The sequence below is a fragment of the Rattus norvegicus genome, chromosome 17 (assembly GCF_021556685.1).
Source record: "Rattus norvegicus strain SHRSP/BbbUtx chromosome 17, alternate assembly SHRSP_T2T, whole genome shotgun sequence".
NCBI classification, from domain to species: Eukaryota; Metazoa; Chordata; class Mammalia; order Rodentia; family Muridae; genus Rattus; species Rattus norvegicus.
Genome location: NC_141550.1, coordinates 48,296,142 through 48,311,775, shown reverse-complemented (window position 1 = coordinate 48,311,775; position 15,634 = coordinate 48,296,142). Strand labels below are relative to the sequence as shown.

Below are 15,634 nucleotides of genomic sequence, written 5' to 3'. Positions count from 1 at the left end.
CCAAATATGTAAAAAAGTCACAACAGAACCATTTACTTTCTATGCTAATTAAAATATAACTTGGAAAAACTTCATAATAAAATAAAAAGAAACTGAAAAAAAAAAGACACAGAGAAAGTCATAGTCCCTAGGGGCAAAGCATCAAAGACCCACTTCCTCCAGTTAGCCCCTCTTCTTTACTCCCATCCCGGTTATATCATCCTATAACGAATTTACCAAGACAACATTCTGTTTGTGGGGTTATAGCCTTTGTGCCCACATTATAGAAGGTGCATGTTTTATTAATCTCATAGGTTTTCCTGAGTCCACTCAAATTGACAAGATTAATAAATATCACAACAGCTTAAACCAGAATGGGGCTGAGCTGCTGTCTCCTTTCCCATCTCCTTTTAGCCCTACTTAGTAGGGTTTGGACTGAATTACTCACTAATGAAGTAAGATAGGCTCTTGCTTAATTAAAAAAGAAAATTGTTATGGAAATATTTTTGTAGTTGTACAGAGAACATTACAGTGGATTCCATATACCTCTCACCCAGCTTGAACAATTGCCATGTTTATGTTATTGTATTTGTTTCCTTCTTTTTCCCCTTTAGCTTGCCTTAGCAAATCTGAGACATTGTATTGGTTTATCTGTAGCAGGAAAGGCAGGGCTATCTTTATGTAAACTCTGGGGGCACTGCAGCTGCCAAAGCATCTCCTCCTGTAAGAGGACCTAATTGAGAATTGCCTATGACACCAGCATTCCTGTGGAGGACCTAATTGAGAACTGCCTGAGAGAGCAAGGATTGCTGGTGCAAACAGTGCCAGCCAATCAGGAACTGCTGTTTAGAATAGCTACTTTCTTGGAACCAATGGGGGCATGAGTGGAGGGTATTAAAGGAACTTGCAGCAGTGCTCAGATGAGCTTGCTGCTGCTTTTCTCACCTGCTCCTTGAGTCTGTGTCATTGAATCTGTGTAAACTTGCCCCCAACCATCAAGGGCAGGTTGGGTTGGGCAGAGAGCTGCCAAGTGTACAGGCAACACTCATCCACCTGCACAAATATTTCAATATAAAGTTCTGATGAATAACTTCAAAAACTGACAGAGACAGGAGAGATATCTCAGTAGTTAAGAGTATTTGCCGTTCTTATGGAAGACTTTTTTCTCTTTCTTCCTTTCTTTCTTCCTTCCTTCCTTTCTTTCTTTTGTCCTTCCTTCCTTCCTTCCTTCCTTCCTTCCTTCCTTCCTTCCTTTCGACAACTCGACAAAACTAGAGTCATCTAAGAAGAGTGAAGCTCAGCTGAGAATATGCCTCCATCAGATGGGCCTGTAGACAAGTCTGTGTGGTATTTTCTTGACTGATGATTGATGTGGAAGAACCTCTACTGTGGATGGTGCCATCTCTGGACAGGGAGTCCTGAGATATATATGAAAGCAATGCAGAGAAACCAGGAGAGCGCCCAGTAAGCAACATTCCTCTAAGGATCTTGCTTTAGTTCCTGCCCTGACTTTATAATGGACTTTGATTGGAACTTCTAAGCCAAATAACCTCTTTCTTTCCCAAGTTGCTTTTAGTCACAGCAGTAGAAACCCTAACTATGACAGGACCTGAGTTCAGGTCACAACTGCTTGCATCTCTAGGTTCAGGGGACCTGACATCCTTGTTTGGTTTCTGCAAGCACTAGCACACATATGACATTCACACAAATCCATAAATAAAAATAAAGCTTATAAAAACAATAGTAACATTCTAACAGTTAAGTTCCCAATAATTGCTTAGTATTGCTGAGTTCTAGTTTTCCCCAGTGTCTCAGCTGTATTTTTTTTTACAGTGTTATGGGAAGCTTAACAGAGATGATCATTGAGACGCAGTGTATATACAATCAAAGTCTTTATCCCAACCAGCTGGGAGGGACCACACCAAAGTATTGAGGGTTCATCCAGGTGTGGTCCCCAGCGTCCAGAACATGGGGCTTCTGAGTGCGGAGACTTCATCAAAGCATCCATCTCCCTTGGTAGTTGTAGTGGGGACTTCACAGAGCAAGCAGTTCGAAGCAAGCGTCATGAAGAGAAGACAAGCAGTTAGTCAGCGGCAGAGAGATTCCACGCAAACAGGCAGCTACAATAAAGGCTTAGCTGGAGGCGTTTCCTGTACAAATAAGCAATTTCAACAAAGCTTAGGTAGCTTAGCAAGGACATCCTGATCTTCAGTTCCTAGAATAGCGTTGGGTAGTTTTCCATGGGATACTGCAAGATCTGATTCCAGTTAAGCCTGGAAACAGCCTCAGCAAGAATATAAGATGGAGGAAGCTTGCACCACCTCACCAGTCACAACAGTTGTTTGGTTCTAGTCATAATCAAAGTAAAGTTTGTCACGATACCTGGCAGATGTTCCTATTGGGTTTCTTTTAGTCGATGACAGTTCACCTTTCTCAGGTTTGGGAGTGTTAGTGTGTCAGGGCTGTAGAGAAACAGGAAGAAATGAGTTGGAATGGGATGTCCATGGGGCTGGGGACTAGAAAGTTTCTGGAAGTGCATAGAGGCAGCTTGGATGCTTGAAATGCATAAACATTTTTGCTGAAGAGCTGGGAATCTAGTTATTTGGGTAGGTTCCATAGTAGTGGCTATACTTGCTCTTTACTGCCTACAGTGTCTTAAGAAGTGTTGGGAAGTAGGGTCTAGAGTCCGAATTTGGGGTTTTTTTGTTTGTTTTTTTTTCTTCTCTCAAGTAGTTTGGCCTGGAGAGGGAAGAAAGGGAACAGCAGGAAGGGAGGCCCCTCCAGACAAGCTAGTTTCCTGCTTCTTTCATGTTTCTAAGACTTACCAAATTTCTTAACCTTTTCCCACCTGTATTTCCCATTCCGCAAAGTCTACTTGCCGGCCGAATTTTCATGTCAGCATTGTGACAACCACGAAGGCAAGCCTTATATCAGAAAGAACCAAAGACCCCGGGTAGCTTACTTCCTGTGCTTAAACATATACTCCCAGTGTGACCCTGGGTCTCTAATCCTTTCCTCAACAATAATGGGTTAATTTGGGAAGAACCACAGAGAAGAGCATCCTAGAGGGCGCAGGAAGTAGCTTGGGTTCCCACAGTGCTTCCCGTGCTCCACCAGCGTCTGAATGTAGTTTATTTGCCTTGGAACATCCCTTGAGAATATGTTTTGTGAGTTTAGGGTGGAGTGCAGAAGTATAGGTGACACCTCTGAAGCTTTGCTTTTGGGTGTCCCGGAGCACGAGGGGAGGGAGGAAGCAGATCTGAATTCCCATCTTGCGAGAATCTTCTGCAGATCCAGCTTGCAGCTAGCGTGAGCCTCCAGTTGGTAGAGAATGGCTAGAGAACCCGGAGCGTGCGCAGCCCTAAACGCTCCATCTGCAGAAGAGGGGACTGGGTTTCTAGTGGTGAAAGTGGAACCGGAAGAGGCCTCCCAGTTGGCAGAGGAGCCCAGTTGGCTGGGCAGTCCTGGGCCTGACCGCTCCCGCCAGCGCTTCCGTGCTTTCCGCTACCCAGACGCAGCAGGGCCCCGGCAGGCGCTGAGCCGGCTCCGCGAGCTATGCAGACAGTGGCTGCGGCCAGACATGCACAGCAAGGAGCAGATCCTGGAGCTGCTGGTGCTGGAGCAGTTCCTGACCATCCTGCCAGGGGAGCTGCAGGCCTGGGTGCGCGAGCAGCACCCCGACAGCGGAGAGGAGGTGGTGGCACTGCTGGAGTACTTGGACAGGCAGCTGGATGAGACCCCTCCACAGGTAGAAGGAACAGGTTCAGACCCATAATGCCCTGTGCCTTTCAGAAACCTCAAGCAAGATCCAAGGAAGGCATTGCTTAGAGCCCTCAAAGTCTCATCCTGTGCTGGGAACCTGAGGCAACCAGTGAACTGACCCAGGGTTGGGCCCTTCAGAATAGTTAATCGCACAAAGAAAAATAAAAGGACTGTGGAAGAACTCAGTCCTAGTGAGGCTGGGGTACAATGTGTCGAGCAGAGTGGAGGAAGGTTATATATGTATGTCTTACTCATGTGTTGAGTTCTTACTTACACAAGGACAGGTTTGAGCACTGTGGCAATAGAAAACTACTTTGTAAGTGACACACACAGACACACACACACAACACACAGACACACACACCACACACAGACACACACACACAGACACACACACACAGACACACACACACACACACACACACACACATACACACACCCTTGTTGTCCTCCCATTGGTAGTGGAGGAGAATTCTACAGCTTTCTTAGAGCTTAGAATCTATGAGTTTTTTCCTATCCAAATTCTTGTATACCATGTTTGAGAATTTGGTAGAAAACAGGGTGGACCTAAAACAAAACCCTTTTTGAAATTTTATACACACCAACAATGTGTCTCCATCATATTCACCAACAATTTCCCCCAGCCACCACATGTCCCCTTCCCCCCCCCCCCCCCCCCGTAACCTACCAAGTTCCATGAGTGCCACTCGCTGAACCATTGACTGATCGTGCTGTCTTGATCTGTGCAGTAACCATAGTGGCAGTGAGTTCATGAGTTAACAGCCATGTCTTTCCCAGAAGGTAGCTGTTTGCTTTACAGGTCTCCATTCCCTGGTTCTTATATGTTTCTGCCCTGTCTTCTGTGAGGCTCACTGAGCCCCAGGAATCAGGGGTTGATGTCCTATTCGAGGATGAGCACTCCATAGTCATGTATTCTCAGCCCTTTGACCAGTTATGAATCTCTGAATTAACTGCTTCTTACTGCATAGAAAAGTATCTCTGGTTATCATCGAGGACCACAGGAACTGACATGTATAAATACACTTTGGCCAGTTTTAGGGGATTTCTTTTCTGCAGCCCCCAGTGTCCTTATATCCTTGTCCATGGTTAGAGCCTTCTAGCTAGTGACCAGGAGACTTGGAGCCAAGGTTCCAGATGTGGAGTTGTTGTCCTGAGCTCTGTAACAGTGGGAAGCCAATTCAAGTCTTAGAACTTTATTCTCTGAAAGATATGTAGGACACTCTGAGCATCAAAAATCCATCAATGTCTGCAAGGAAACTAGACTTTAAGGAAGATGCACCGTCTACCATGTTCTCTGGTACATGGGTTCACATACTGCAGTTGAATTTGTAAGCTTTTAAAAAAACCCTGTTGGGTAGAAACTATGCTTATTTTTTAGAGAAATGTTGACATTTTCATAAGATTTTTTCCCATCCGCTTCGTAATGATAGAGGGACAAGGAAGCAAAGTCCTGGTTAATCATAGGTTCCCCAGCTGATCTGCCCAAGCTCCCATTGCAGCATTGCTCCTAATGTACTGTGTGACAAGGACAAGCTGCTTAAACTGGGCCTTAATTTCCAGTTACAAAATTCAAACGATTCTAAAGTTCATAGGGCTCTGTGTATTTCCATGAATTAATATTTTTATGAAGCTGTTAGAATCAGTGCCTGATAATATAGAGTCCTCAGACAAAGTGTGATGGGAAAGTTTGCTTGAATAAATAAAAGTAAATGAATGGCTTTTAGGTCCCAACTGGGGAATGGAGTCGAGAACTTCTCTGCTGCAAGGTGGCATTGGTGACATCATCCCAGGATTCACAAAGTAGTCACTCCCAGGCAATGAAGTCTCTCTTCAAGCATGAATCTCAGGAATCTTTGGAGTGTTCACCCTTACAAGCCAGAGGTGAGCATGTTTCTGAGAATGTTTCTATGTGTGTGTGTGTGTGTGTGTGTGTGTGTGTGTGGTGGGGGGGGAGGCAAGGGAGAGATGGATAGAGGGAAAGAGGGGGGAATAGAGGAAAACACGCACACACATACACACATTACACACACACAGAGAGAGAGAGAGAGAGAGAGAGAGAGAGAGAGAGAGAGAGAGAGAGAGAGAGAGAGAAATATTGAGAGATTGATCGATCTCCAATTCAGGTCCTTGCACATGCTGAGAACACTACAACAGCAATAAAATGGTGACTATGACAGTGTTTCCTTTACAGTTCTGCACCGTCATTATAATTTTACACCAGTCTCAGAGTTCCTCATCACTTCCTAGCCACAGCAGTCTTTGTTTGTGGTTCACTTAAGAGGCCTGGAGGATTCTGTGTTCTCAGACCCCTTCTAACCCATTGCTTTGCTCAGGCCCTTTATTGGTGGTTTTGTTTGTTTTGGTTTTTTGAAGTACAATTCAGGAAATGCAAATTAAAGTTGTTTTTTTTTTTTTTGGTAATAATATTAGTTTGGGTGTTTTGGGCAATGTTAGGGTTCCCGCAGAGGGCTTCGTCCATACTAGGCAAGTACTCTGCCACCATGCTACCACTAAACCCTTATTTTGTCATCTTAAATTATAATAAAGTACACTCTCAGTGATGGACATAAACACCAGGCTTCTGCCCTCAAAGACTTATAGTTGAAGGGGACAGATACAGCCTGTCATTAATGTGATGATGATATATCCTGGATTTTCATATTCATTCAGTTTTTCATTTCATGCTTGAAGTCATCAGTGTTTGGTGTGCTAATAATATTCTTTACTTTTCTCCTGATTTTTTTCTGACCCAAGACCCAGGTTTTATTTTATTTAAAAAAAGTCTAATTCAATGAGCCCTCATATTGAGTTTGACAATGCAAATCTTTGGAAGTTTGGAAACTTGTTTTCTAAGCCTTTTCACGTCCTAGACCATTATATATCATGGGAAGGGACTTACTCTCATATGTGTAGTTGTTTTGACTATTCATATATTCATACAAATGCCTTAATGTGTGCCATATTTCTTACCTTTGAGAGTTTGTTTTTGAGACAAGGTCTCTCAGTATAGCCCAGGCTTGACATGAACTGAGATCTTCATTGTTTAAACTCTCAGGTGCTTGGATTATGAGCATGTACCACAGTGCCTGGTTAGAGCTTTGTCTAAGTGGAGGTATGCCTTAAGACTCTTTAAACTGTTCACACGTACCTCAGTTTGAGAGCAGGAGACGGAGGTCCTAGTGGGATTAGCTGTTTTAGGAGTTCCTGACCCTGTCACCTGGGTTGGAAGAGCAGATTCATCTCAGAGGAACCTCTGTAGAGATGAAAGTTTTCCTATTTTAGCTCTGCTGTCCTAGTTTCCTTAGAAAAACCTGGCAGGTACTATCTGCTCTCAACATCTTTTCCTTTGTGTATTAGAAGAGTTTGCTGTGTGTCTGGTTTCAGAGTTACCGTGTTGGAGTCCTGTTAGTGACCAGTCGTTTAAATAACTCTTAAAACCCCTTGACCATTGCTTTGTTTTCTACCCTGCCAGTGTTCTGGTAAGTTTAAGTGAGATGAAGCAGATTCAGTCCTTTCAGGAAGAGTCCTATTCACCTAAATTTTCAGTAAATGTTGTTTCCTTTTCATTCTGTTACCCTGTCATGGAAGGGAGGCTGGGAACACTTCAGGAAGTGGGCCACAAAGGAGACTCTGGGAATCCAGAAGTGCGCTTAGATGCACTATAATCCCTAACCTTAAGGGCAAGTGACAAGTCACAGAGGGTAATGTGGCTTATCAGAAGTATAGACTTCTTTGACAGCACCTCCAACATAGCGGCCCTTGTCAGTGATTGCAGGGAACACCATCTCTGACTGGAATAAGAAGAGCAGGGGCCAGGGCATAACACTGACTGGCCATGAATTCCTGTGAGTTACTTACTGCCTTAGTTTCTTATGACATGTTCCAGAAATACTTTTACTTGTGGTTCGTGTTGCTTTTGTCCAACCTTTCTTATCTAATCTTAGGCTTACATCTCAGCCTTCCTATTCTTAGGGACCATCCACCCATCACAGCACCTGCTTTCCTTTAGGCTTCTGCCTAAAGCCGCTCTAGAGAAGAGAGACATACAGAAATATTTTTAAGAGTCTACTGTTTCTAGACAGTTAACAGGACTTGTAAAGTACAAAAATTTATACTTTTCATGTTTTATTAAATGGTTTTTAGGAACTTTTATGTTGATCGGTTGGCCATTATGGATCATGGTCTTGGTCCTCACCTTTCCCCCACTTCCTTGTTTTCCATTTAATCCGGATTCCCATCAGGTTTCTTTCCTCACCAGCGTCCCTGTTGTTCCATTTATTTCCACACTTATTCCTGCATTTAAATATTTGTCCTTGGGATGCAGAGAGCTCTGTAAATAACATTTGCCTTCTTGCCGTGTTCCTCAGAGCTTTCTCCTTGCAAAGCAATAGTAACACTTGCTGACAATTGTGTTTTAGGTCTGGAAATGAAGCCTGAGACCAGGGGCTTGCCTCTAGCTGAGGAATACAAGGAACAAAAGCCTGAGCAGACAGTGTGGTTCCTGGGTGAAGACACTGTCCAGATTTCTACAAGTACAGAAGCCAGTGAGCAGGAAGGCAAGTTACAGACAACACAGAAGAATGCCACGGGAAACAGGCGGTTCTACTGCCATGAATGTGGGAAGAGCTTTGCTCAGAGTTCAGGCCTGACCAAACACAAGAGAATCCACACTGGAGAGAAACCCTATGAATGTGAAGACTGTGGGAAGACCTTTATTGGGAGCTCTGCTCTTGTCATTCATCAGAGAGTTCACACTGGTGAGAAGCCATATGAGTGTGAAGAATGTGGCAAAGTCTTCAGTCACAGCTCAAACCTCATCAAGCACCAGAGAACCCACACTGGAGAAAAGCCTTATGAGTGTGATGACTGTGGGAAAACCTTCACTCAGAGCTGTAGCCTCCTGGAACACCATAAAATTCACACTGGTGAGAAGCCATTCCAATGCAACTTGTGTGGCAAAGCCTTTAGGCGTAGCTCCCATCTCCTGAGACATCAACGGATCCATGGTGATAAAGCTGCTCCGAAGCTTCTTCATGGAGAGACCTGGGAAGGTCAGAGTAGGGTGGCAAGCCTGGGGGATATTGTTGAAGCTCCTGAGACTTATCAGTGCAATGAGTGTGAGAGAAGTTTCACTCGGAGTAGAAGTCTTATTGAACATAAAAAAATTCACACTGGTGAGAAACCCTACCAGTGTGATGCATGTGGGAAAGGCTTTACCCGAACTTCATACCTTGTTCAACATCGAAGAAGCCATGTGGGAAAAAAGTTGTCTCACAGTGACCTGTAGCACACCTGCCAGACTTGGTGAGCACTTGCCAGTGAGATGAAGACACCTGGAACCCTTACTAACTGCAGAAGAGAGGGTGTTGCCAATACACACTGTCCTGTGTTAGACATTATGGTCTGGCTGAGGTAGATTATTTCTTCTGTTTAAAAAGTAACTGGAATAAGACTTACTAATAGGAGGATGTGGCGGTGTTCTCTGGATGAGATAATGCTGAAGTGTTCCCACTCTTTGGATTTACAAGGACTTCCAGAACAACTGTCGCCCTTGGCCGGCGTATTTTTCTCCTGAGTGGATGGTTCCAGATTTTGGAGTGTACCTTCTTTACTATTTGGTTGTCAGCTTGAATTTTTCATGTTTAATCAGATTCTTGAGGCCTTGGCTCCTCTATTGTGCCTTGTGTAGAGGTGCTAGTAAACATTTACTACAAGAACTGATGAATGTCCATCAAAACTGGAAATCAGGGTCTAGATTTCTGAAGAAGTTCTGACTTGTAGTGTTTGTGTTTGCATCTAACTGGCAAAGATACTAGAGTCTGAGTCAGCCCTACAGTTTTCATACTAAGTACAGAATGTTACAGAGTTTGAGTAGGAGATTCTGTATATCTTTATGAGGATAGAGAGTGTAGTAAGAATGCCTCAGGCAACTTCTGAAGATGTAGGGAAACATCCACACCCAGAAAAGCTCCATTACAGCATACTTAGTTTTTTTTTTTTTTTTTTTTTACTTTTTACTGTGAACGTTTTCAGTTAGGTAAATAAAAAGCAACCTTATTTTCATGGGACAAAATCTTATAGTTAGGATTTTTATTGCTTTGAAAAACACTATGGCAAAAAGCAACCTGGGGTGGGTGGGTGTTTATTTAAACTTACAACTTATTTATTACACGCATCACTGAGGGAAGCCTGGGCAGGAGCACAACCTACGGAGAGCAGGAACCTGGAGGCAAAACTGAAGCAGAGGTTATGGAGGAGTGCTGCTTATGGGCTTGCTCCCTAAGGGCTGGCTCCTGATGTCTGAATCAACCTGCTTTATTATAGATCTCAGGACCTCTAGCCTTGGGGGTGATACCACCCACAGTGATTTGGGTCTTCCCACATCAGTCATCAATCAAAAAAAAAAAATGGCCCATAGGCTTCCCTGCAGGCCAGTCTGGTGGTGGCATTTTATAAGTTGAGGTTCCCTCTTCCCAAATGACTCTGTTTTGTGTTGAGTTGACAGAAAACTAGCCAGTACAACAAATGATACAGATTATGTCAATTCTATAATGCTCAAAGTACTGTTAGTTACTTTTCTAAGGGCTGTGACTACAAACGCAAGAAAAAGCAACTTAAGGAGGGAATCGGTTATCTGGGTTCATGATTTGAGATGATACATTATGGTGGTCTTGAGGAAGGAGTGTTTGGGAGAGGTGAAAGAAACTACTCATAGTCAATTGGGGAGGGGATATAAGCTGACAGCTTTGTGTTCTGCTAGAGATGGCTCTCCAAACAGCTCTGTAGTTAGCTCTTGGCTCTGTAGTCTGATCAAGACGTCTTCCTGTTAGAGACAGCTCTCTCGTGCTAGAAAAAAATATTCTTGGATTTTTCCAACCAAAATCAGAAAAGCTACTAGAAAAAAAATTTGGGGGGTTTTCTGACCAAAATCAGAAATCCTGTTAAAATAATTCTTAAAGAGCTGAGTTCTCTTTCTAAGCAGTTTTCTCTGGTAGCTCTCTCTTGCAGACCAAAGCCCAATCTTATTTACATATCAATTCAGTCATTTACTCCAAGATCCCTTTTGTTTATCCCCATGAATAAGCATTTTATACCTTAGCTACTTGATTCTTAAAAAAGGACAGCAAGTAAATTTTGTTTTTTAAAACACAGCAAATGAATTCAAAGATCTGTCTACTTTTGTAAGCACAGACGATAAGGATCCAGCTCTGAGATCACCATTTTCACCTCTCCTGGACCTGAATTCTCTGTCCCAGGATAACCTTGAACTTGGGAATCTGCCTGCCTTTATAAGCACAAACAATAAACTTAGCTAGGTAGGATCTTGCTCTGCCATCACCACTCTCCAAATCTCTTTATCTCCTTCCTTAATATCTTTCTAACAAGCTGGTTTACAGTGAAGCTGGTATGTGAAGCCCCTCATATAATTTATATTGCATCCGTATATTTTGCATAGTTGAGAAATTATTTATTTTTGAACTCTTGTTTTCAGAGTTCTTTTTCACAACCTTAACAACTATCCTGAAGGTTATAGTGTTTACCATTTTTGCCAAGGACCCAGACATACCTTTGCCTCCTGGAGTCATGCTGTCTCTGGTTACCAAGTAGTCATTAACCTTGGCAGAGATGACATTCCCCAATAACCTTGGCAGGAAGAATATTTCCTGAAGGAGGAACATAAAGTTAATGTATATATTATACAAACAATCCTCATGCCCAGTGAGAGACTAGATATTTTGGGTTAAGACTCCATCTTAGAGAACATGACCTAAGGTTGAACTCAAGTTAACTAACAGGCAGATACCTAGTACCAGTTTCCAGGTTATTCCCCCAACAAATCTGCACCTCGGTTACAAACCTGCCCCTGAAGCTTCATTTCCTAACAACCAGCAATCAGGAGGAAAGCAGAAGTTAGATTAATGATTTGGCTCCAAGTTCCAGCCAATTATGTTAAAGGCCATAAATGACCCCCACCCCCGAAATCTGATGTGTACCAGTCTAGAAACCCCCTTGTTTCTATAAATGCTTGCCTGAAATTAAGCTTAGGTCTGCCTCTCCCATTCTCCTGCATCAGAGATGACAGTGTAGTCCAAACTCAAGCTTGTAATAAAGAGACCTGAATGCAATTGCATTGGAACTGACTCCTTAGGGGTCTTTTGGGGTTCATGAATGCTTTCTGGCACAACACCAGCAACTGTCAACACTTGTGGAGGTCCATGCCCTGCTGGCTCTGCTCCAGGGGAGGGAAACTGTGTCAGGATGTCTCTTGCACATGGCTATGCAGGATTTGGTAGTGGAGAAGGCATGAGACGTAAATGTGAGACAGCTGGTTGCACTGTATCTGTGGTCTAGAAGCAAAGATCAATGCTGTGTTCTAGCTGGCTTCCACGTTTTCCCCTTTTAATTCATTCCTGGACCTCTGACTGTCAGATGCTGCCACTCATGTTCAAGGTGAGTCTTCTCTCCTGGATTAAAACAGTCTAGATTCATCCTCACAGATATGCCAAAAACTGTGTCTTCTAGGTAAGTTAAAATCAAGTGAAGATGGAAGATTCACACCAAATATTTACATTCTTATTTATTCTTCAATACACTGCCTTGCAGGTTGAAAATGGAAGAACAGTAAGTGATGGGTAAGGATATACTAAAACTCCAGTGGAGACTGTCGGAGGAAACATGTCTTCTAGGAAGCAGGTTGAGAATCTTGGACAGTGCCCTATAGTATGAACCTAGGAAGTGAAGTGCTGTGAGTTAATCATGAAAAGTAAGGTTTTTATGATAGCCCACATAGTTCATCCAGCTCATCTCTGTTTTCTGAAGACTGATACCTTCTCCTCCAGTTCTTTTTGTGAAATGATTCCATGCTTCAGCAAATCATCAGCATGGTGTTCTGTCTGTCCACAGCACTTTTTAAATTCTTGCTTGGAAGTCTCACAGGCTGACTTCTGGCTTCCAAAACTTAAGGGCTCTCCTTTCAGTGATGTTCTATAATCTCTCTTTGCCTTCACTGTCCCCTCATTTCTGCCTAATTAAAACTAGTATAGCCTTCCAAAATTCTCTAGACTTATTCATGGAATTTTCTAGTATTTAATACCTTTTTCTTACTTGTGCTGTCATCATGAAGCAACTAGCCAGGCCCTTTCTTCCACTGATATTTTTCAAGGTTCAAAGACAAGTTGAGACATGGTATAAAAGTTAAGCAGATTTAAAATAAATTATGTGCCAAAATAATTTTAAAATATTTGTTTATTATAGTCCTAAAACTTCAACATTCAATTTCTTATGGACTAATCAGCATAAATGAGTGTTTATGAAGGCCTTTTATAAATCAGAAAACATGGTGCAAGTGTAACTTACATTAATAAAGAAGCCTGTGCTTCTTTTAGGCTTTTGAGCTTACATCTTCTCTGTAGAGGAGGGAAATACAGAAAAGTATCTTTAGAGCCTACCATTCTAGACACTGAAATGTAAAAAGCCATTTTTCATGTTTTACTAAATACTTTTTACTAATTTTGTGTTGAGTGGTTAAACATTCCTTTTATTTTCTGAAACTAAAAGGTGACATAGCCTATCCACTTTCTTTTCTTTTATTCCTTGTTTGTTTGATTATTTGAGTCAGGCCCTTTCTATGTGACCCTGGCTAGCTTGGAACTCACTATGAAGATCAGACTGAACTCACATAGATCTGAGTACTTGGATCAAAGGCATGTGCCCCAATGCCTGAATTAACATATCCATTTTCTGTCTCCTATTTGAGTTATAAATTGGTATGGTACCACATCTTTACTTGGGAAGAATAGTAAGACATTTCAGTAACCCATCTAAATTTCTTTATTTTCTCATTTTTAATTTTTTTCTGGTACTGGACATTTAACCCAGGACCTTGAAGTGCTCTACCACTGAGCTATACTCTCCCACCTCTTTTTTTTTGCTTTCTATTTTGAGAAAGGGTTTCACGAAGTTGCCTATCCAGGCCTTGAACTCACTCTATGGCCTAGGCTGGCTTTGAACTCACTTTATAGCCCAGACCGGCCTTGAACTATTGATCCTCCTTTCTCAACCTCCTACATAGCTGGAATTGTAGATTGATTCCACTGGACCCAGCTAGATTTCTTCTTTTTATGGCAAGGAATTTTTCTCTGTCTCTTCCTTCACTAGAAAAAAGAAATAGGAGTCATAATTTATCTCATAAGGTCATGAGCATGCAGTTATACAAACATGAAGTAATGTGTGAATACTCTGAAAATGCACATTGGTAAAGAAATGGAGATGAATGAACCTCTCAAACCTCTATTAGACGTGCTTTTGCTAATGGTAAAGATTGTGTTAATAGGTTTCTTATAGCTTTGTGATGGTGTCGCAACACCAATCAATCTAAGATACTTGAGATTGAATTCAGAAATTTCTGTCTTCTTTCTCGATTAAGAATTGAACACCAGGGGAGAGAGACCTCACTGCCTGGTCAGGTGGGCACTCCTGAGGCTGCAGAGCGGAGGAGAGCTTTCCCTCCCAGCAGGTGTGATCATTTCTCCAAGAACTTGCCCACCAAAGCTTTTGAAGTTCTCTTACTAAGTCTCCTTTTCTGTCTTTGGTGACTTCATTCACAGCAGGATCATCACTAACCTGCTACTGCTGTCCCCAGCATGGTGATTAAAACAGTGAAAAAGCATTTATGTACTGGTGGAGGTTCCATGATTATATTTTAACTGTAGTTAAAAATCTGTAGTTCTATTCATTTCTTTAGCTATTCTCTCCAACCTATTCTTGTAAGGGCATTAAATAAACCCACGCTTCACTTCCTTTTCTTCCACATATGTAGCTAGTCATTAAGAGCACCAGCATGAAGAGATTGCAATATCCTCACTTCTTTCTACCACATGCCATGTTCACTTGTAAAGCCCTCTTACAATCTTTTTGACAGCCATATAACAGGAGTAGATGCTCAATCACTGTTAACCTGAAAATGGTGTGCAGAATATATTATCCTCTTCCATTCTCAACATCTATTTGCAACAAGCAAGCATGATTTTCCTATTTGTGGGTACTTCTCCAAGGCAGTTGGTTAGGCTATGTAACTGGCACATGTGTGTTCATCAAGAAGGATAACTGTAGTGCCATCCAGGAGTTAAGTTGGCAGCACACTGGCCTTGAGGTAAAGACATGCACACAGTGCCTCCAATTTCCTTTTCATAGATGTGCAGGATTTATTGTACAGATATACTTAGGGTATGTCTACATATGGGAGCCCAATGGTTTTAGTCCTTTCTGTTTATAACCAATGCTGAAACTAAGTTTCAAGCACACCTCATCTTACTCGTGTATGAATTCATCACTAGGACACAGTTCAAGAGATAAAGATTATTTGTGTTTATTAAAGTTCTATGTACTGTTAACTTGATTTTCAATGAGGTGGTATAAGTGTGCTCCATAGTAACATAGATACATACTCCAAGTATTTTTTTCAATTAGGAGTCTTCTTTCCCAATTAACTGTAGCTTGTGTCAGGTTGACATAAGACTAAAATCAGGATGCCTGAAGTACAGGAGAAGGGAAAACTGAGGAATTGCATCTGGAACACATAGGTTAGTGGGAGTCCAAAGTGGCAGGATTGTACCAGCCTGATTGCCCAGTTCCACTGGGGAAAAAGACAGCAACCTTTACAGTTAGGGTTTCTTTCTTGTAGTTATTCTGTAGTGTGTGTGTGTGTGTGTGTGTGTGTGTGTGCACATGTGTGTACATGAGAGAGGGAGGGGGTTACATCAGGTGTATTCCTCAGTTACTCTTCACCTTGTTTTTTGAGACAAGATATCTTACTGAGCCATGATTGGCTGTCCAGCAAGCTTCAGGGGCCTGTTTAAAAAGCACTGGGATT

At 42.3% G+C, this 15,634-nt stretch overlaps 1 protein-coding gene and 1 long non-coding RNA gene across 2 annotated transcripts; one reads left to right on the top strand and one right to left on the bottom strand.

Moving 5' to 3' along the window:
• Positions 1-226: 226 nt before the first annotated feature.
• LOC120097740 (uncharacterized) lies at positions 227-2,985 on the bottom strand. The gene is made up of 3 exons (XR_015641679.1): positions 2,805-2,985; positions 2,362-2,441; positions 227-2,129 (listed from the first exon to the last, which is right to left on the bottom strand). It is a non-coding gene; the product is annotated as an uncharacterized LOC120097740 (long non-coding RNA).
• Positions 2,986-3,063: 78 nt separating this feature from the next.
• On the top strand, positions 3,064-11,888 carry Zkscan4 (zinc finger with KRAB and SCAN domains 4). Its single transcript, NM_001438189.1, is given in 3 exon segments — positions 3,064-3,727; positions 5,487-5,643; positions 8,181-11,888. Coding segments are annotated over 3 exon segments (1,443 nt in total). The 5' UTR covers positions 3,064-3,310; the 3' UTR covers positions 9,050-11,888.
• The last annotated feature ends 3,746 nt before the right edge of the window (positions 11,889-15,634 follow it).